The 19,484-nt window shown below is 39.5% G+C and overlaps 3 protein-coding genes across 5 annotated transcripts in view; 2 read left to right on the forward strand and 1 right to left on the reverse strand.

Moving 5' to 3' along the window:
* LOC110951233 (sodium bicarbonate cotransporter 3-like) overlaps positions 1-5,911 on the forward strand; it is a 45,457-nt gene extending 39,546 nt beyond the window's left edge. For both annotated transcript variants that reach the window (XM_051956916.1, XM_022194202.2), the window contains 10 exons: positions 72-233; positions 415-528; positions 1,815-1,976; positions 2,069-2,320; positions 2,410-2,478; positions 2,558-2,731; positions 2,797-2,928; positions 3,007-3,098; positions 3,178-3,285; positions 5,043-5,911. In XM_051956916.1, coding sequence (XP_051812876.1) covers positions 72-233; positions 415-528; positions 1,815-1,976; positions 2,069-2,320; positions 2,410-2,478; positions 2,558-2,731; positions 2,797-2,928; positions 3,007-3,098; positions 3,178-3,285; positions 5,043-5,121 — 1,344 coding nt within the window. In that variant the 3' untranslated portion in view covers positions 5,122-5,911. The remainder of the gene's footprint in view (positions 1-71; positions 234-414; positions 529-1,814; positions 1,977-2,068; positions 2,321-2,409; positions 2,479-2,557; positions 2,732-2,796; positions 2,929-3,006; positions 3,099-3,177; positions 3,286-5,042) is intronic.
* A 602-nt stretch (positions 5,912-6,513) lies between these two features.
* On the reverse strand, positions 6,514-12,330 carry zgc:153896 (uncharacterized protein LOC569930 homolog). Its single transcript, XM_022194204.2, has 5 exons — positions 12,087-12,330; positions 9,704-9,849; positions 8,917-9,540; positions 8,317-8,539; positions 6,514-7,173 (listed from the first exon to the last, which is right to left on the reverse strand). The coding sequence occupies exons 1-5, from the start codon at positions 12,328-12,330 to the stop codon at positions 7,100-7,102; spliced, it is 1,311 nt and encodes a 436-aa protein (XP_022049896.2). The 3' UTR covers positions 6,514-7,099.
* A 2,451-nt stretch (positions 12,331-14,781) lies between these two features.
* On the forward strand, positions 14,782-19,328 carry mrps12 (mitochondrial ribosomal protein S12). 2 transcript variants are annotated; one of them, XM_051956924.1, is made up of 4 exons: positions 14,782-14,976; positions 16,081-16,188; positions 16,283-16,333; positions 18,604-19,328. In XM_051956924.1, the coding sequence occupies exons 3-4, from the start codon at positions 16,285-16,287 to the stop codon at positions 18,984-18,986; spliced, it is 432 nt and encodes a 143-aa protein (XP_051812884.1). In that variant the 5' UTR covers positions 14,782-14,976; positions 16,081-16,188; positions 16,283-16,284; the 3' UTR covers positions 18,987-19,328. The 2 variants fall into 2 exon arrangements, with proteins under 2 accessions (XP_051812884.1, XP_022049905.1); XM_022194213.2 differs by lacking the exon at positions 16,081-16,188 and having other exon boundaries at positions 14,783-14,976.
* Positions 19,329-19,484: the final 156 nt, after the last annotated feature.

Below are 19,484 nucleotides of genomic sequence, written 5' to 3' on the forward strand. Positions count from 1 at the left end.
TCATGTTAAAAGTGGATTTGGGGGTTTTCTCACTCGCTTCCACTCAGCTCCGTGTTTCTTTGTGTCTTCAGGACTGCCTGGATTTGAAAGGACAGTTCTTGGGTCCGGCCTGCAGCCCCCACGGTCCATATGTCCCCGACGTCCTCTTCTGGTCCGTCATCCTCTTCTTCACCACCTTCTTCCTCTCCTCCTTCCTCAAACAGTTCAAGACCAAGAGATATTTCCCCACCAAGGTCTGTCGGTCCACTCTCTCTGTTGTTTGTTTTCTCTCATTTTCTTCTGCAGATAGATTTCAGTTCATTTAGCGGCATGAAACAGAATTTAAGATCAGGACTTGATGTCAGGGACGATAACAGGAGCTCAAAAACTCATTGCAACATTTTACTGATGAGAAAAAACGCTGATGTTTTGTAGGTCCGATCGACCATCAGCGACTTTGCCGTCTTCCTGACCATCATGATCATGGTGCTGGTGGATTATCTGGTGGGAGTCCCTTCACCCAAACTCATGGTACCGGACCGCTTCGAGGTAACACACCTGTCTGCTTTTATTCCCCTGCAGTGGTTTGCTTCTCTGCAGTCTGTAGATTTTGATTTGGTATCTTTTCCCTGAATGTTGTTATCAAATCAAAGCTGATCACAGTTTGGTTTGCTGTTAGCTCAGTGTGGTAACAGGTCAGAGAACGCTGCCTATCAGTGGCTTTATTTGGGATCGTCATGTGACTGTATGTTACCTAACTAACTGAGTGTAGAAATGTTTTTACATTGGCTTCGTTAGTGCAGGGTAAATGTGAAGGCAATGACCTCGACACTCTGCAAATGTTTAAAAAGTTTAAAGATTTTTATCAAATCGATTCTGTAAACAAGCAGCCAGAAACAGTGTTCATGTGTCTTCATCAAATCAAAATCAAATCCTCACATTTAAGAAGGGAAAAACGGCAAACATTTGACATTGTCTAAATTTGAAATTAAAACCTTTGCATACTGAATATTTGTCTGAAAACCTCTCTCAGCTAGCTGTTTTTTATGAATCATTGTAATACATCATAAAATAGAGAAGCTTAACTTTATTTTTTCTGGACCAATTGTATTTGTTTATCGTGACTTGTCAGCCAGTGCATATTGGCAAGCAGAGAGCATTGTGGGGGTTTAGTTAGCAATAGCACCATGACAAAAACTTCTGGATGTTTAAAGACCTTCAGCCATGTCTCACATCTATTAGATAAGCTTGGGTGTAGTAGTTCAACGTTCCTGTGGACCAGTAGTTTATGTATTTGAGTACCAAATGTAACACATCTGTTGTTAGTGGTTAGCTGAAAATGAGCAGTCCATGGGATGTTGGAGATGGCTGCCAGGGCTTTGCTAACTGTTTTCTTGGACATTAAAGGTTTCTCACTAGGTTTTGAAACTGTTCAGTGTGATTTTCAAAAAATTTAAATGATTGCTACGTGGACTTTACAAGTGTTCATGGCAGTTGTTTGGTTGTTGCTGTGATGTCCCCAGGTGGTTGCTAGGAGACTAATGGTTGGTAGGTAGGCTTTAAGGGTGGTCAGGATAGTTTCTACATTTTGAGATGTAGTTGATTGGTCTCATGAGCTAACCATTAGGGTTTTAGTAGCCTAACAATGCCTTGGACGATGGGAGTTTGCTTAAGTCTGACACAACAGCTGTTTCTGGATCCAAATGCTCCCTCAGTGTAGCTGTTCTCTCAAGTGGTGTCATCGGGCGTAAATGGTGGATGGTCAGTACTTATATCACGGCTGTTGAATTCAGCTCGGTTCTACCAAGTGTTCCAACGCTGTTCTCAATCTCCAGCCCACGTCCAACACTCGAGGCTGGCTCATCTCTCCACTGGGACCGAACCCCTGGTGGACGCTGCTGGCGGCCGCCATCCCCGCTCTGCTGTGTACCATCCTCATCTTTATGGACCAGCAGATCACCGCTGTCATCATCAACAGGAAGGAGAACAAGTTGAAGGTGAGCACCTACCTACACGGGAGCTGATGTCAGTCTGTTTAAGTCTCTGACAGGTGATTTATTTTACCTTCCGATGTTTGTTTGACCTGCAGAAAGGCTGCGGTTACCACCTGGACCTGCTGGTGGTGGCGGTCATGCTGGGTGTTTGCTCCATCATGGGCCTGCCGTGGTTCGTGGCGGCGACCGTGCTCTCCATCTCCCACGTCAACAGTTTGAAAGTGGAGTCGGAATGTGCGGCGCCCGGTGAACAGCCTAAGTTCCTGGGTATCAGAGAGCAGCGGGTCACCGGCTTCATGATCTTCGTCCTGATGGGTTGCTCCGTCTTCATGACATCCGTCCTCAAGGTGAGCGTCTCGCCTGCAGTCCACACAGAGACGGTTAATTCCTGCAGTGTCCATTAGACAGTAAACCATTACTTCTGTCTGTCCTTCAGTTCATCCCGATGCCTGTTCTGTACGGAGTCTTCCTCTACATGGGAGCATCCTCGCTCAAAGGCATCCAGGTCTGTCTCTGCATCCGTCAGTTGTCCTGCCACACTGTGAAAGTGAGTCTAATCTCTGGTCCATCTGTCCGTCCTGCAGCTCTTCGATCGCATCAAACTGTTCGGCATGCCGGCCAAACACCAGCCAGACCTGATCTACCTGCGCTACGTCCCTCTGTGGAAGGTCCACGTCTTCACCGTGATCCAGATGTCCTGCCTCATCGTCCTCTGGGTCATCAAGACCTCAGCTGCCGCCGTCGTCTTCCCCATGATGGTGAGACCGACACGTTTGTTTAATTTCTCCCTGAACAGTAACTGATCTGCTGCTGCTCTCTGCAGGTTCTGGCTCTGGTGTTCATCCGGAAGCTCTTGGATTTCTGCTTCACCAAGAGAGAGCTGAGCTGGCTGGACGACTTGATCCCGGAGAGCAAGAAGAAGAAGGATGACGACAAGAAGAAGAAGGAGAAGGAGGTGAGACTCTGAGGCTGGACTCCTGAAACCATGTGACTCTGCTTCAGGCTCTGCTTCAGTTTCTTGTGTGTCTTCCAGGCCGCTCGGCGAATGCTGGAGGAGGCGGAGGATGAACCACCATACGACCAAGAAAATGACATCAAGTTCCCCATCAAGAGCCTGAAAGGACGGTGAGTCAAAGACAGAACACACTGATCTGTGGACTCTGCTGCACAGACTAAAGTGTTTTTGTGGGGGGTTTTTTTGCAGCTCGGATCCATCAGAAGTGAACATCTCAGATGAAATGGCCAAAAGCGGCATTTGGAAATCAGTTTCCATGAACTCTGACAACAGCAAACCTCTGAAACGCTGCCCCAGGTAAACTCCACCCAACACCTGATGACATCACCTGCTGAGGGTCTTTGTGATTGGTTCTCTCACCCTGAACTAAAGTGTAGTAAAGAACGCTGACTCGGGGAATCTTTGCAAGTTTATTTATAAGTGAAGCAGAAATTAAGATTTATGCAGATTCTACATTGATTTTGAATCACATGACGGCACATGTAGTTGCTGGGGAAGTTGCTAGGTTGTCAGAGGTGGTTGCTAGGGACTTGCTAGCTGGTTGCTAGGGAATTAAGAGTAGGTAGTTGTATTTAAAGTGTTTTCATGGCCTCATGCTTGTAAAGTCTGAGTCCATATAGGATTTATGTGGTCAAGTTCGAAGCAAACAGTAACATAGCTGCAAATGGATGTCCAAAGATGAATTTCCATCTTCTAGCTGAAGTACAGTACCATTCCAAAGTTTAGACACACCTTCTCATTCAGTGGTTTTTATTTAATTATTTTATACATTGTAGATGAATACTGAAGACATGAAAGCTATAAAAGAATACATATGGAATTATGTTGTAAACAAAGAAGTGTTGGTCTTCAGTAATAATCTACAATGTGGAAAATAATGCAAATAAATGAACATTAAATTAGAGTGTCCAAACATTTGACAGGTAGTGTATAAAAATATGTAGAGGACATAAGGTGAACCCCTAAATATGCGACAGCAACATTTAGAAGTGTTATTGAAGTGAGGCTAGTTGATATTTATTATTTACCTACAGGCTAGCTACAGAAGTATGGATCGGTTAATGCAGATACAGACCTGGCAGTGTGTCGGTTAAAGGGACGTTGTCTTATTTTTTAATTTTCTTTTACTTTTTTAAACTTATTTATTTATTGTTTTTACCCTTGTTTAATGGTTTTTGCATTCTATTTTCTTTTATTCAGTTTGTTCTTTTTCTTTAATTTGCATTTCTGGTGCTTTAACTATTGAATTTGTACCCACTGGTGTTTGCTGCATTGATTTATTTTGTATATCTTTGACTGTGTTTAACTATATCTCTCTACTTTTGCTTCTCTGGTCTTTTTTCTTTCTGTTTGGATCTCTTTTTTTCGGTGTCCTTCCTGAGTGTTTGAGTGTCTGTAAACACATTTTTCAAAGCTGCTGTACAAATAAAGTTACTATTCTTGTTACTAAAGTGTGTTAAATAGAGACTGAGAGTCAGTCAGTGAAATGCAGCAGTTCAGAGTCCAGTTAGCTAACCTTAGTGATCTAATACGACAGCGAAATGATCCTCCACAGCATTTGCAAGCAATCAGTGTGCAGAATCTTTGTATTGAGAAGCAAAAAAATAATTAACAAACAAGGTTATGAAGTGCTTTAGAGGAAAATGAAAATCAGTCACATTAAATAACATGGATAAAGGCTTCCAGATTAATCAGATGAGTTTTAAACCCAATAAAATTAACAGTTAAGGGACACCCAGATAGCTCAGCTGGCTGAGCAGATGACCCATTAACAGGGGCTGTAGTCCCTGATGCAGAGGTCATGGGTTCAAATCCAGCCCATGACCATTCACTGCATGTCATTCCCTCTCTCTTCTACCCACATTTCCTGTCTCTCTCCACTGTCCTATAAAATAAAAGCGAAAAGGCGAAAAAAAACTGTTCTAAACAGTTAAGACACAGAAAAATCACATGAATGTACGCACAGTTAAAGCGTTCTCTAACAGAGGTGTTTTAAGACTGACTGCACATGCTCCTGTCCGTCACCATGACGATATTGTTATTGTGTCTTTCAGCCAGGACAAGCTGCCAAGCGTGGAGATAAACGTGGAGAATGAAGAAGGTCGGAAAGTCGATGTTGAGACGTCGCTATGATCCAGTGGAGGACGAGGAGGGCGGAGCCTCTGCTCTGACAGGGCACCGCAAACTCACAGATCCCGAGCTGACCAATCAGGCTTCACCTCGGCTTGCAGCACTTCTCATCCTGCGTCTTCTCGGAGGGGGTGAACGTTTTAATTTCTCATCGTTTTATGGTGAAACATGGAGACTCCAGCACTTGGAGCGCAAACGGAAACAGCTGTCTCAGGTTTCTTTGGTTGGTTTTTAGTCGGGCGGTCCGCTGCTGCGCTGTGATTGGCTGCTGAACTGAGAAACAGTCGGCGGACGACTGACAAACAGCTGAAGTTTAATTTCACGGTTTTAAATGTTTCTGCTTTAATGAAGCAAACGAGGCTCTTCACCTCCGACAACGCAGGACAGAGTTTTATTTAATCCAACATGCTGATTTAAGTTGTGTATGTCTGTGTGTGTCTCTGTGTGTGCGTGTGTGTGTGTGTGTGTGTGTGTGTGTGTGTGTGTGTGTGTGTGTGTGTGTGTGTGTGTGTGTGTGTGTGTGTGTGTGTGTGTGTGTGTGTGTGTGTGTGTGTGTGTGTGTGTGTGTGTGTGTGTGTGTGTGTGTGTGTGTGTGTGTGTGTGTGTGTGTGTCTGTGTCTGTGTCTGTGTCTGTGTCTGTGTCTGTGTCTGTGTCTGTGTCTGTGTGTGTGTCTGTGTGTGTGTGTGGTCTCTGTTGTACCTCACCTTGTTGCCTGCAGCAGAGAAGCTGAATGAATTCACAGCCGCTGTTAAAGTTTCTTTGTAATGTTTCAATAAATCAGTTTGACAACGATCAGAGCGAGTCCATCAAATCCAACAAATCAGTTAAAATAAATCTATTAAAACCTGTTTCGGGAGGGTTAAAGGTGATGGAAACTGATGCAACACAACTGTATGACTGGTCTTTTGGCTCGAGAGCTTTGAACTATTCCTTCTGACACTTTTCAGAGGCGATGGATAACCGATTTTTTTGACTTATTTCAATCTGCTGCATTTCCCATTAATGTGTCTGTTGTGTCTCTATATATATTAACTTTGTAGTCTACACCTCTGTTGTAGAGATTCCTCTCATGCAGCTGTTCAAAAAATAAGATATTTATGTGGATATTTTTTTTAATTTCAGTCTGACTCAAAGAAAACAGAAATTAGCCTCTTCAAATGGACATTTAGCAAGCTGTATGACTTAATACTTATCCAGAATGACTCAAAATTGTCTAAAATGACTTCAAACTTTTAAAAATTACTTCAAACTTGCCCAAAATTCCTTCAGTCTTCTCCAGAAAGACTTTTAACTTGTCCAAAGTGGCTTCACGTTTCTCCAAAATGAGTCAACAATTGTTCAAAAAGATTCAAAATCTGTAGATCTTTGTGTTCAGTGTGTTTTGGTGCTGCAGAAGTCGTACCAAAACAGATATTCAGCACATAAAGTGACTTTTCATCTGTTGTAACCTGCCATTTCGAGCCACTTTTTTATTCTGACAATTTTCCAGTCATTTTGGATCATCTTTTGACTCTGTTTTAGAATCCTTTTGGACAACTTCGTGTTACCTTCCACATTGTGCCATTATGGACAACTTGAGTAACTTTCAACTTTTTTTTGGATGACCGACCTTTTAAACTTTAAGGCTCTGCAGGACTCTACAGCCGAGGTGGAGGGTACAAAATTAGCATGAAGATCTAGCAGACAGATTCATGGGAATACAAAAGACAAAATAAGTAATTCTTCAACACAGATACATGCATTTATTTCCAAAATTGGGGCAGGCACTCGGTGCTAAAATTTATTTCAGAAATCTGCATGAAGCCGACAAAACGACATACACTCATGAAATACTTGCAGCAAAACAGACTAGATAAAGCACAAAATTATAAGTTAGTATTGAGTATAAATATTTAAGATGATAATCCACCTGGATGTCATGTCTTTAAGTCTTATGTTCCCAAGGTTAAGCACTATTAAGCCAGATGTTTCCTGGATCAGTTACAGCACATAGAACATGGAGATCAGCATCGACAGCAGCACAGCAACAGACACTGGAGCTCTCTGCAGTCCACCTGAAAGCAAACAAAGTAATCTGATTACCCATGTGCTTCAGATAGGATTGTTTCATCAGTCTGACAAAGTGAGAAGTCTTCTGAGGTTTATTTCTACACTGCAGTGCTGGAAAAATACTGTCTCCAGTCTTTGATTAAAAGATGCTAAACAAAAGCACGTCACACAAATCCCACTAAAAGCTGCATAAATGATCCTCGCTGCTACTCTACTAAGCTAGGCTAGTTAGCTTTTAGAAACACTAGTTTATCTTGTGCTACAAATCTCTTATGATTCATTTATGATGTGAAATGATTCAATTCTCTAAATGCTGGAGTGTCAGATTTTGAGTTTTCAAAAGTCAAGAAAAAGGCCAAGGATAGTCTCAGCTAGCATGAATGCAACTGAACAAGATCTCAAGTTTTAACATCAGTTTTATGCGGTACAACAAATTAAGTTTTTAAGGTGTTGCAATAACCAAATTGAATTTAAAATTTTAGGAAACAGTGAAAACTAGCTAAATTAGTGTTAACTGAGGCTAACAGTAGCTTCCACTAGCAAAACAAAAAACAAAAAAAAACGCCACCAACATTTTGGTTTTGGCTTCAGTTTCATTTAGAACAACACACAGGTTTTTTTGAGGTCTTGCATGAATTTTTAAATTTCAGTAAAGGTGGCTAAAGACGCTTTAGCTGAGGTTAACAGTTAGCCTTAATTGATCAGAATGAAACTGATTTTTTTTTTTTTTTTTTTAGTTTTTGTTCAAAATAACCTGTTTCCTGGGGGAAAAGTGACACATTGCTATGGTATACTCAATTTTTTAACGTGATGCCCTGGAGGCCCGAATCATTAGCATGTATGTCTGGCAGCTTCATTTATCTACAGTAGAAGTACTGGTTGTGCAGTAAGATGTTCCCTGTGTACTTGAGCTTTATGGTTTGTAACTGATAATCAGGTAAGTTTGGATCTACTACTGTCAGCATGTGAGGCTGCCTGGGGACATGTTTGTCATAGGGATGGATTTCTACTTCGTTGTGTGATTTTTAGATTACGTTTTCTCACGTCTTAACATCTGAAAGTTTCACTGCATAATTTCATCCATCTACAGACACCTCAAAAGAAGGAGGATCTAAACATCTGGCCGACCTTTGTCCTCTTGCACTCACCATTGTGCTGCAGCATGTTCTTCGTCACAGCCAGAGACCCGTTGTGTGGCGCCGGTTCAATCTCCAGAAGATGGCACATCAGAGGGTAGATGTGGATGCTGTCAAACGGCTCCGTCAGGAAGTTCCTCTTGAAACTCGGTCCGAAGGCCCTGAAGATTGTCTTCATGTCCATCTCCCCGTTGTGGTACCCGTGATCACCTTTGTTCACATAGACGATGAATCTCTGGTACAAACAAAAGATGGGTTGAGTCAGAGGCAGCTTCTGGTTCCTGCTGTCACTTTAAATGGAGCTTCAAGGTGATTTGTAGAGGTTAAATAAAAAACATGAGAGTGCTTGGAAATGCTTCAAACATTTGCATATCTGAATCACAAAAATGTTTACACAAAATACAAAAAAAAGTTGACTTCAGATCATCTTGTACACATTACTAATGGTAATGGTAATAGTGTTCAAAACGTCAGCTTTAAATTCCTAAAATGTTCATGGAAACTCCTGAAGCTGAAAGGAGACCGTTTTAACTGTGTCCAAAGGTTCTCTGCTTATACTAACAGAGGGAAGATGTAATCTGAATCAAAGTAAGGATTTAAGGTAAAACTCACAGAGTTGAGGTTGAACCCCAGATCTGCGACGACCACGATGGGAGGCAGCCGCATGCTCTTGGCCATATGGAAGCTCTCTGGCATCTCGTTTTTCTTGTAGACCGTCAAATTGGGCGCGTTGGACAGAGCATCGAAAACCTTCTGCTCCTGTCCCGGCCGTGGTGTCAGGATGCCAAACCCGCCGTAGTCGAGGATCTCGAAACTGTTGAGCTGGATTAGATTCAGGTACTTGTTGAGGATAATCTCGTCTACTTGCGGGCGCTTCTTGACGGTGGTCATGCCGTGGTCGGAGGTGATGATGACATTCAGGCTGTCATTCAGACCGAGGCGACCGATGGCCTCCCTCAGGTAGCCGATGGTGCGGTCGATCTGCCGGATGATCTCCTTGCGTCGTGGGTGGTCAGGGCCCTTGGCGTGGCCCACGTTGTCGGGCTCGCCGTAGTACAGCGTCACAAAGTCGAAGTCCTCCTCAGTGAACCAGTTCAACACCGTATCGATGTTCTGACGCCACTCAGTCTCATTGTCGTCCGGATGGCCTACCTCCTCCACCACTGCTCGGGTGAGCGCTTGGCCGCTGTAGTTGGCCCCACCTCCAGGGTAGAAGAAGGAGGCCGTTTTCAGACCCTGAAATGAAAAACGGACATGATACTGAAACTGTACCTTTGTCAGGAACCGTTTATAGCAGCAGATTAAAAAACTGTTCAGATCCTTCTGGTTAATGTAGGTCATCCTTCAAATTTGTCATGTTTCTGCGATTAGGGTTTTTTGTGATCATTCAGAACCTCACCTGGTTCTGAGCTGTGATCCATAAAGGCAGAACTCCATTGTCCCACCATTCAGATCGGGTCAGCGTCTGTTTGTGAGGAACCTTCAGGTTTGTTGTGGCATTAAACATCATGTTGTGGACGACCTCGTGATCCTCCACCCATCGTCCTGATGCACACACGGAAAGTTTTCTTACATTTAATACTGACAGGACGCTAAAACCCAACAGAAAGTTGAATCTGATGCAAGTTTAGTCTTCAGTGGACAAAATAAGAATCTGTTTGAGAGACTAAATAGTGACAGTCATGAATATGGCTGTTTCTCTTCTCATCAGTTAAACCAGGTTTAAGTTAGTCCTCAGCAAACTGGGTCTGCGTTTAACTTAAACTGGGTTTACAGAAAGTTTAAGTTTAACCAAGTCCACAGTGGGTTTAAGTTAAACCTCAGTTAAAGTGGTTCTGTGGAAAGTTTACCTTAAATTCTGCAGCAAGTTTAAGTTAAACCAGGTATACGACAGGTTTAACCTAAACATCAGTAAAACCAGATTTACAGCAAGCTGACCATTATTTCACCGAGGTCTGCAACAAATTAAACTAAAAGATTAAAATAAATTACAGTTAAACCAAGACTGTGGTTAAAATGTAAGTTAAAATGAGTCTGCAGGGGGTTATGTTAAACCTAATTTCAATGGTTTCTGTGGAGGTTTAAGTTAAACCTGATTTAAAGTTGACCTGCAGCAGGTTTAAGTTAGGCTCCAGGTCTGTGGAAAGTTTAAGTTTAACTTCAGTTAAACTGGATCTGTAGAAGGTTGGTGTAAGCTTTAGTTTGACTGGATCTGTAGGAGGTTTGTTAAGCTTTAGTTGAACTGAGGCTAACCTCAGTTAAACCTGGTTTGCAGCAAATTTAAGTTGACCTTAGTTTTTAAAAGTTTTGTTTGACTGTTTCTGTAGCAGAAGTAAGTTAAACCTGAATTAAATTGGATCTGCAGGAGGTTTAAGAGGTTAAGCTTCTATATAATTTCATGGGCTTTACAGCAGCTGGTTTAGATTAAACTGTGGAGTTATGCTGACATTGACCACTCAGTTTAAACCCATCCTAAGCCTTAAATGAAAGCTAAACTAACAACAGAACACTAGCTTCATTCAGCTGTGAGGCCAACATATGAAACTACAGTCACAGTTGAAGGACGCTGGTCTCTGAGATATTGAATCTGCTCCCATGAAGCGGCTCTGTTGGAAGCACCACAATAAACCATCTTATCTCGAGGTTAATTATAACTTTAATCATTTCCACTGTAAATCTGTCCCGACAGAGAAAAGACTCATCAAACCAGCAGAAGTATTATCTGCAAAATGTACTAAAGCATCAGCAGTAAAAGTACTTGTAATAAAATGACTTAATGTGTTGTGCAATATCTGCTATAATTACGTTAATGATCCTTAATCAGTGTTCTACTGCTAGAACTGCTTTTAATCACTTTATATACTTTAGTCTATGTATAGTTGTTTAGTTTAAAGACCTAATGTGTGCAGTAACTAGTAAACGAGTACTGTAGTGGAGAAAAAGTACAGCGTTTGGATCTGAAAGTAGAGGATAGAAGAATAAAATCAATTTAAATTTGTTTAAAGGCTGTTTGTGTAAAGTATGGGTGAAATAAATTCTAGTTGTGTAGCTGTACTTTCTAGCACATGCTATAGTCCCAATACAGTATTAGGTTAAACAGTACTACCTGTTGTAGTGCAACTGCATTTAGAACTGCAGTAATATCTGCAGTTTTAACTACTAAGGTATCAGCAATAAATGCTGTTCAAAACTCAGCTTAAAATAGCTTAATCAAATCAAATAATTAAATAAGATTAAAATAATTATATTAAGTTCTATGAAAATAAAAGTTAGTTAAATTATTAAAAATAAATAAATGCAGATAAAATAGAATAATTGAAAATAATGAAAACAAATAAAATAAACTACATTGAAACATAAAATTAAATAAAAGCAGTTAATTTAAATAAATTTAAACAACAATTAAAATTTAAATATGTAAAAAAATTAAAAGAATAACTATAAAAATATAATTAATTGCATTGGAACATAAAAACAGTTACATTTTAATAAATTTAAATAGTATAATTCAAATTTAAATATGTAAAAATAAATTAAAATAACAAGATGATTAAAAATAAACATTCGTAAAGAAAAAATAAAATGAATTAAGTTTAAGTAAATGTAAACAAAATAAATAAAAATGTAATTGTCAATTGTGTTAATAGTGTGAAATAAATGAAAATGAATTAAATTACATTGGTACTTAATAAAAAATAAAATAAGTTACATTTAAATACATTTAAACTCAATAATTTTTAAAAAAAAAAAAAAAAGTAATTTCCTTCCATTCATGCTGTTACCGGTGATGGTAGTGAAGTGGGACGGGGAGGTCATGGTCAGCATCGGGGGGGTGATGTATTTGGCTTTCACTCCGTCCACCACCATCCGGTCCAGGTGCGGCGTCTCCACGTCCTGGTCGTAATCCCACCTGAAGCCGTCGAAGGAGATGAGCAGCAGCTTGTTCTTGGCTGTGGCTGCTTTGCTCAGCGGTTTACCGGCGACACAGGTCACAGCCACCAGGGCAAGGAAGAGCTCCGGCCTCATCTTCACCTTCAGTCTGACTGCGGCTCGGCGAGGCTTCACCTGAGCTGCACACCTGCTGCCAGTTTAATGTGTAACTCTGATAGAGATCTGCTGATTTGCTGCGAAGGACGGGACCTTCACTTGGAAGCTGATGGATTTAATCAGAGGTGATATCAGCCATCGATGATCTGTGGACCCTGTAGCAGCAGTCTGACTCACTGCAGTCAGGGTTTAATGAACCGTTCACCTGCTCCATGTGATGGGTTCTCAGAGGATTGATAAAGGACCTTTATTGGGGTTTTGGAAACATGAACCAGACCTGACCAAAAATTAAACTCAAATCTGTTCAGATCAAGTCCAAACTCATGAAAGACGACAGTAAAGTTTCCTCGTTTGATCTGTTGAGAGAATTTCTGAAGGTTTTTCATCTTTTAGATTTAGATCTTTAGAAAGTTCTCCAAAGTTCTACTAATGATTTCAGTAATAAGTTTTATTTCACTTCTTAGGATGTTCTCCTTTAACATAGAATACCTAAAGATGTTCTAAAAACGTTTGGCGCTAACATTTTTAGACTGTTTTGCTCTGATGTTATAAAAATGAAATGTTGCACTGAGAACGTTCTTCCTTTGTTATCCTGTAACACTCTGGCAACATTGCCCAAAAGGTTCTCAGAACATTACAGACAGAATGTTCCACTTTTGTTAACATATCATATTACAGGAACGTTTTATTAAGAACTTTCTGTCATCTGACGTCTTGATAATGTCTCAACATTTTCTGGATGTCGCATTAAGAACAGCTTTCCTTTGTTAAAAGTTGCATAGTTTCTGTAATGTGTTCCTCAAAAACGTCCCCAAAACATCCTCAGAATACTGCAGGAAGAATGTTCCACCTTTGTTAATATATCACCTCACAAGAATGCTTTACAACAACTTAATCCTGACGATTTCCTCTGAATGTCGACTTTAGAACATTATAGTAACTTTATCGAAACTTTGTCGGAAGTCCAAATATTCTTAAAAGTTGTCGGGGATGTTAGTCAGTGTTGTGGGAAAGTTCTTCTGTCCACTATTTTCATGTCAGAACATTATTTCAATTACCACAGTGATTGTGGGATCAAATGTTGCGGCACGTGATGTCACGCTCACTTTTATGATGTCATATCCACCAAGTCCTGTGGCTATAATGAGGAAAATATACTTCAAGTCTAAAAATTAAAAAGACTGTACCGAGAAACAGAATCTGTACTTTATCATAAAGATTTACCCCGAAACTTGAGGCGAAAATCTAATGTCGGAAGTCATCTGGAGAAGAAACGGGAATCAAAATGTGAGACCAAACCATCAAATATTTAGTTTGTGATAATAGTTATAGAGTTTATGACGGATGGTTAATTTAAGCAAACAGGTTTTTATGAAGAACACCCGCCAGCTCCTGTAACCAAAATCAGTTAATAATATCGGTAATTATGTTAGAGTAAACAAATAAAACATGCTGTAATAATAGTAAAAGGGAAAGTGGATTTCTAAGGAATATCTGACCGGCAACAAATTTATTGTCCTGATAAATATAGTCTATTTTTTACCACTACTTTTGAACCTTGATACCATTTATTACATTATTTAACAAGTAGGCTCCTGTTGTTTATGAGACAGTCAGCCTGCATGGAGACCCTAATAAGTATTTGTAAACATCTAAATCTGCTTTATGCGTATTTAATTGCATTAAAGGTTGTTTCTTAATTTAAAGAGCAAATCTGGAAATCACCTTCCAGCTTCTATAACCAAACAGACAGACAAAATCCAATAATAATAACAATAATGATAATAATATTTGTAATCACATTACAGTAAACAAATAAAAATATGTGACAGTAAAATGTTACTGACCATTCTGGGAAATTGAAAGTTAATTTCTTAATAATTACTAAGTTGTAATTGATGTATTCTCCTGATAAATATATTTTACTATCATTATTAAATGCTGCAACAATGCAACAACATCCCATTTGTGCTGCACAAACATTCCAGAAATATTATTTCTATTGGAATAGACTGATAACATTTTGTTTATACCTCAAAACCATATATATATATATATATATATATATATATATAATAAAAAATAAATTGAAAATCATTGAAATAAGCTCAGTGTTTGGTTTTTGTAGCACATCTATAAGTGTTTTTTCAGGAATAAATGCAAATCTTTTCTCTTACATAGCCGTTTGTCTTTTTAGTTCTTGTTAATAAAGTTCTGGTTTCCGAATCCGCAGAATCAAACAGCAAATCTGAGAAATGTGCATGACAAAAATCACAAAACATTATCAAAATTAAAACCTTCGACGTTGTGATTTTAGTCCAAACACGTAAAATAACGTTCATATCATTTTAATCAGTTTTACAATGTACTTTTAATTGACGCATTGCTCTTATTTTGAAGAGCTAGCGTCTTCCTCTGAAAATTCAGAAACGTGCTCGCTGAGGAAGAACTTCCGGTTCACTGCGCTGAAGCACCTCGAGCTCTGATGCTACGTCCTTCACCGATTTTTACTTTAAATGAAATAGAAAAGGCGAAAATTGACTGATTATAGATTCGTATTTAATAAACCGGATATCCCCCGGTCATCTGACAGAGCTGAGTGTTGATCCGGAAGTCATTCTGCGGGTGAGTAAAGTGCTGAAACTACAGGTAACCTCTGTGAGCTAGCTAGCGTTAGCTGTCAGTCTAATAGTTGAACTTTTAATTTACAGTCAGCTTAATTTAACTAAACTCTCACTGAGTTGAACAGCAGCTACATGTATTTAAACTCGACACTGTTGTAAGTAGATGAACCGACTCATCACCAGACTTCGTTCGAAAAATCCATGATTTAAGAGTTTCTCACTTCTCAGAAAGACCTGGAGAAGGAATCGGGTTCAGTTAAAGCATCATAAATATCAACGGGGGTTACTGTTTTATTCGGCATAATAGTGTTACAGCAGGACATTTAATTTCAAGTCATTTTCTGTATTATCCACGTCCACTATAGGTCCCAAAAGCGTCAGCAGAATGTATTAAAGCTGCAAAAAGACAATCAGATTTTGTGTATTAATGCGATATAAATCACGATTTTTATATATGGTATGCTTGTGTTTCTGTGTATTTTTAAAATGATATTTTGTTGTTTTAAATCTGCCAAGTAACCACAGTGATCAGGTAAATGTAGTGGAGCAGAAGTATAAAGTAGTAGAAAATGGAAATGCTCGAGCAAAGTAGAAGTACCTCAAACTTAAGTACAGTACTAAAGTAAATGTATTTTGTTAGTTTCCATCACTGAAATCAGTCTTGAATATTCTTCTTAGACTTCATTGCCCCCCCCCCCCCACACACACACACACACACATACTTTTTCAGAAATCAGTACATTACAGTTCAGATTAAATGACGTGATTAAACCTTAAATACTGTGAGGTGTATAAAAAAGTAACATTTTTTTCTCTAAAAAAAGTTGTGTAGTGGAAGAGAAAAGTAGGAAACTGCCAGGATGAGTTAAACTACCTGAATACTTTAGATATGTGCAGCCAATCTGTTTTGACAATAACTCATCTGTTAATAATCTGCACTGATTTTTCAGTTATTTATCAGCAATTAAATCATTATTAGCAACTATTTTGCTATTTGATTAATCAGTTTGAGTGCCTTAATTCTGTGATTGCAACTTCTTAAATCTAAACATTTTTTCTTGTTTCGTTTCTCCCCTACCACAAAACTGAATATCTGTTGACAAAGCAAGACATTTTAGAACATTTTTCTTCATTTTCTGGCATCTTGGAAACCAAACAACTAATCAAGACATCTAGCAAACAATCAACTGGTCATTCAGTGAAGAAAAAGTTGGTTAGTGACCACTGTGGTTGTTGGAAATTAATCTAAACTATTGCTTGAGTTGATAAAATCAGCAGATGTTAAAGAGTTTTGTCTTTAATTTCAGGAATGTCTTCGTTGTGGAGCCTCAGACCAATGCTGGCATCACTGTTTCAGGGTGAGTTTACGCAGTCAATAACCTAGTATTATATCATTATCTATAAGCTAGATGTTTTATTTTCATTACGGTCGGTCACGCTGCATAGCTACATGTCTTCATATTAGGCGGGTGGAGTATCACACATAGAATGACAGTTTAGTTTCCAGCCGTGTAGGACTATTTCTTTGTAGTTTATTACAAATCTGCAACATCAGACAGCGGTAGGATCCACAGAGAGAGAGAGAGAGAGAGAGAGAGAGAGAGATTGTTGTTATTGTTTATTTGGTTATGATATTATTTTTTTGTGATCATATTGAATAGAGGGACAATGGGTTGAATGGGCGGGGATAATTAAGTGAATATACTCACCTGTTCACTTTTCTTGACTTTTTCATTGTTTGTGGGAGAACGAGAGGCTGAGCTGGGTCGCTGTATTTTGTGTTGATTTTTCTTTGATTGCTTTGATTATGACTTTGTCCACATTATCATGAGTTGATCAGTGAACATTTCTTTACCTCAGATGGCCGAGCTGTCACACAAAGTCATCGTTTATAAGTATACTTTGATATTTTGTCACATGGCACTGGTCCTCAGATTGAGTCTTAAACTTTCGGCTTTACTGTTTAAGAAATCAGAAATAAACTGAAATTCAAATCATGACATTCCAAAATTCTAATATATTGACTATTTTTGCATAAATGACAAATATTGCTTGCGTGTTGCGGCGCTCTGCAGCAATGTGGGTGGTCTGTGTGAATGCAGCCATGAAAATTTGGAGTGTAAATTAAAGCTATTCTTTTCTATTCTATTCTATTCTATTCTATTCTATTCTATTCTATTCACAGCATTCCAGAATTCACACCATAACATTCTGAGATTCAAATCACAGCATTCTGGAACTTAAATAACAACATTCTGGAATTCAAATGTATTGACTTAATTTCAAATGCATACTGCGGTGTTCTACAGCTGTCTGTCTCTATGTGTGTGCGCAGCAGTGAGGAACGTTAATGGAAAAGTGACCTGTGTGTGAAAGGGTCTCACTGACAGACTTTAACGGATCGATGAATCCATGTCGCATATCTGAAGGGAGCTTTAGTAAATTATTTTTTTGGTGTTAAAAGTGTATTAGATGACCCTAAAGTCCACATAGTTCACTTGGTTATAATAGAAATATAACATGGTTTGGAAAAAAATTTTTTAGCTACAAAGCAACAGCAGCTTAGTTTTTGGCAAATGCTTGAAATAAAAAAGTAGAGTAAAGCAATTTAAATGAAAATCACAATTTTAAACTTCGATTTGGTACATTTTTCTATTGGAATGTCACGATACCTTCAAGGACAGTTTGAAAGTTAGAAATCTGATGATTCTTTCTGTTCTTGCAGTTTCGAGCTCATGGTGTCATTTTGGCAGGTTTTTATGGTTAATATGTAGAATCTGAAGAAAATACTGACTTTCATTGTAAGATGATAGCGTGTGTGTGTGTGTGTGGATAAAAAGCCAATTTCATGGTTCAGATTGTTCGACTGCTTGAGCGAGTGACCCATATGAACGCAGCGGCCTGGGTGTGATTCCAGCGGCCCTCTACTGCATGTCTTCCCCCATTCTTCTCCCTGCTTCCGTGGCTGTCTCTCGTTTCCTGTCTTTCAAATATAGTCAACAAAAGGTAAAAAAAAAGCCAATCTCATGATTGACCAAATTTTGACTTTTATTTTATTTTTGACGAAGGTTATTCCCATGCCAAGGACTTATGACGATTGACATTGGTTTGTCTGTGTGCAACATTTCTCAAAAACGGACTAACGGATTTGGATGAAATTTTCAGGGAAGGTCAGAAATGACACAACTGATTAGATTTTGGCAGTGATGCGGCTTATAGTCTGGATATAGTCTGAAGATTTCAGCTGTTGGAAATGACATGACTGAGCAGCCTTGACAGAGTACTGTGCTCTCTGAATGCTTTTCTACTTTATCTCACTTTTTTTAATGCATTTATTGCTCTGTGGTTGTTTTCTTTTTCTGCACCGGCTCAGAGACAACAGATGCTAATTAGCTGCAAGCTAACTCTGATGCAATTACTTTTAATTGTGTGCTGTCACTGTAAAAAATACACAAACTAAAAAAATGAAAGTGGAATGCCTGAGTTGACACCAGCTGTGGAAATGAATAAAACTGGATTCATCAAAACAAACTGTTAGAGTGTTGAGTTTCTATTAACTGGGCTGCTGTTTGAGAATTTCCACTCAATTCAAATCTATTCATTTTTTATTACGTCTCTATCTCTGCAGCGTCCCAGCAGGCCTCTGTGTGGACGGGCCCCCTCCTCTCCAGGACGATGGCCACCCTCAACCAGATGCACCGCCAGGGGAAGCCCAAACCGGCCCCTAAACCTGTGGGCGCCACGTTCGGCTGCCCCCAGCTGAAGGCGGTGATCCTGAAGACGATGATCAGAAAGCCCAAGAAGCCCAACTCGGCCAACAGGAAGTGCGCTCGGGTGCGGCTGTCCAACGGGAAGGAGGCGGTGGTGTTCATCCCCGGAGAGGGACACAACCTGCAGGAGCACAACGTGGTGCTGGTGCAGGGCGGCCGGACGCAGGACCTGCCCGGAGTCAAACTCACCGTGGTCAGAGGCAAATATGACTGTGCTCATGTGGTGAAGAAGAAGCAGTGATGGACTGACTGTTGGGAATAAATGTGTTCACTCCTAAATGTCTGCTGTGAAGTCAGAGTTTTATTGGACCATCGTGGACACCTGATCATGTGGTGTAAATGTGTTGCCGACTCCATGTTCATCAGTTCATCACCTCCGATATTCTGGTTTGAGGCTCGATGCCGAAGCTGCTGCAGGATTTCAGCGTCAACTGTGATGTTTGGTGAAAACACCAGGCTCACAGTCAGTTTTATTCATGATTGAAGTGTTATTTCTGCTGCATTTTTCACACCAGGATAAAAAATAGCAGTAAGACAAGAATAGAACTACAACAAATTAACAATAAAATAATTGATAAATGTCTATGGATGTGTTTTATCGATTTCCAAGTCAAACTTGAGTGTTTGTGCCTGATTTCCTTCATCATCTTAACTAAAATGTAATACATAATGGTTTTCTTTCATTCTTTAAAATTGTTAACAGTCCTGATTTTTTTTTTAGTTTGCAGGTAATTCTAGT

This window comes from Acanthochromis polyacanthus, chromosome 12, assembly GCF_021347895.1.
Source record: "Acanthochromis polyacanthus isolate Apoly-LR-REF ecotype Palm Island chromosome 12, KAUST_Apoly_ChrSc, whole genome shotgun sequence".
Classification (NCBI taxonomy): Eukaryota; Metazoa; Chordata; class Actinopteri; family Pomacentridae; genus Acanthochromis; species Acanthochromis polyacanthus.

Coding starts and splice junctions, on each gene's coding strand:
- mrps12 (XM_051956924.1), top strand. CDS start 16,285: ATGTCTTCGTTGTGGAGCCTCAGACCAATGCTGGCATCACTGTTTCAG. Junction 16,334..18,603: donor GCTGGCATCACTGTTTCAGG/GTGAGTTTACGC, acceptor CTATCTCTGCAG/CGTCCCAGCAGGCCTCTGTG.
- zgc:153896 (XM_022194204.2), bottom strand. CDS start 12,330: ATGAGGCCGGAGCTCTTCCTTGCCCTGGTGGCTGTGACCTGTGTCGCC. Junction 9,541..9,703: donor GGATCACAGCTCAGAACCAG/GTGAGGTTCTGA, acceptor TTTTCATTTCAG/GGTCTGAAAACGGCCTCCTT. Junction 7,174..8,316: donor GAACATGCTGCAGCACAATG/GTGAGTGCAAGA, acceptor GTTTGCTTTCAG/GTGGACTGCAGAGAGCTCCA.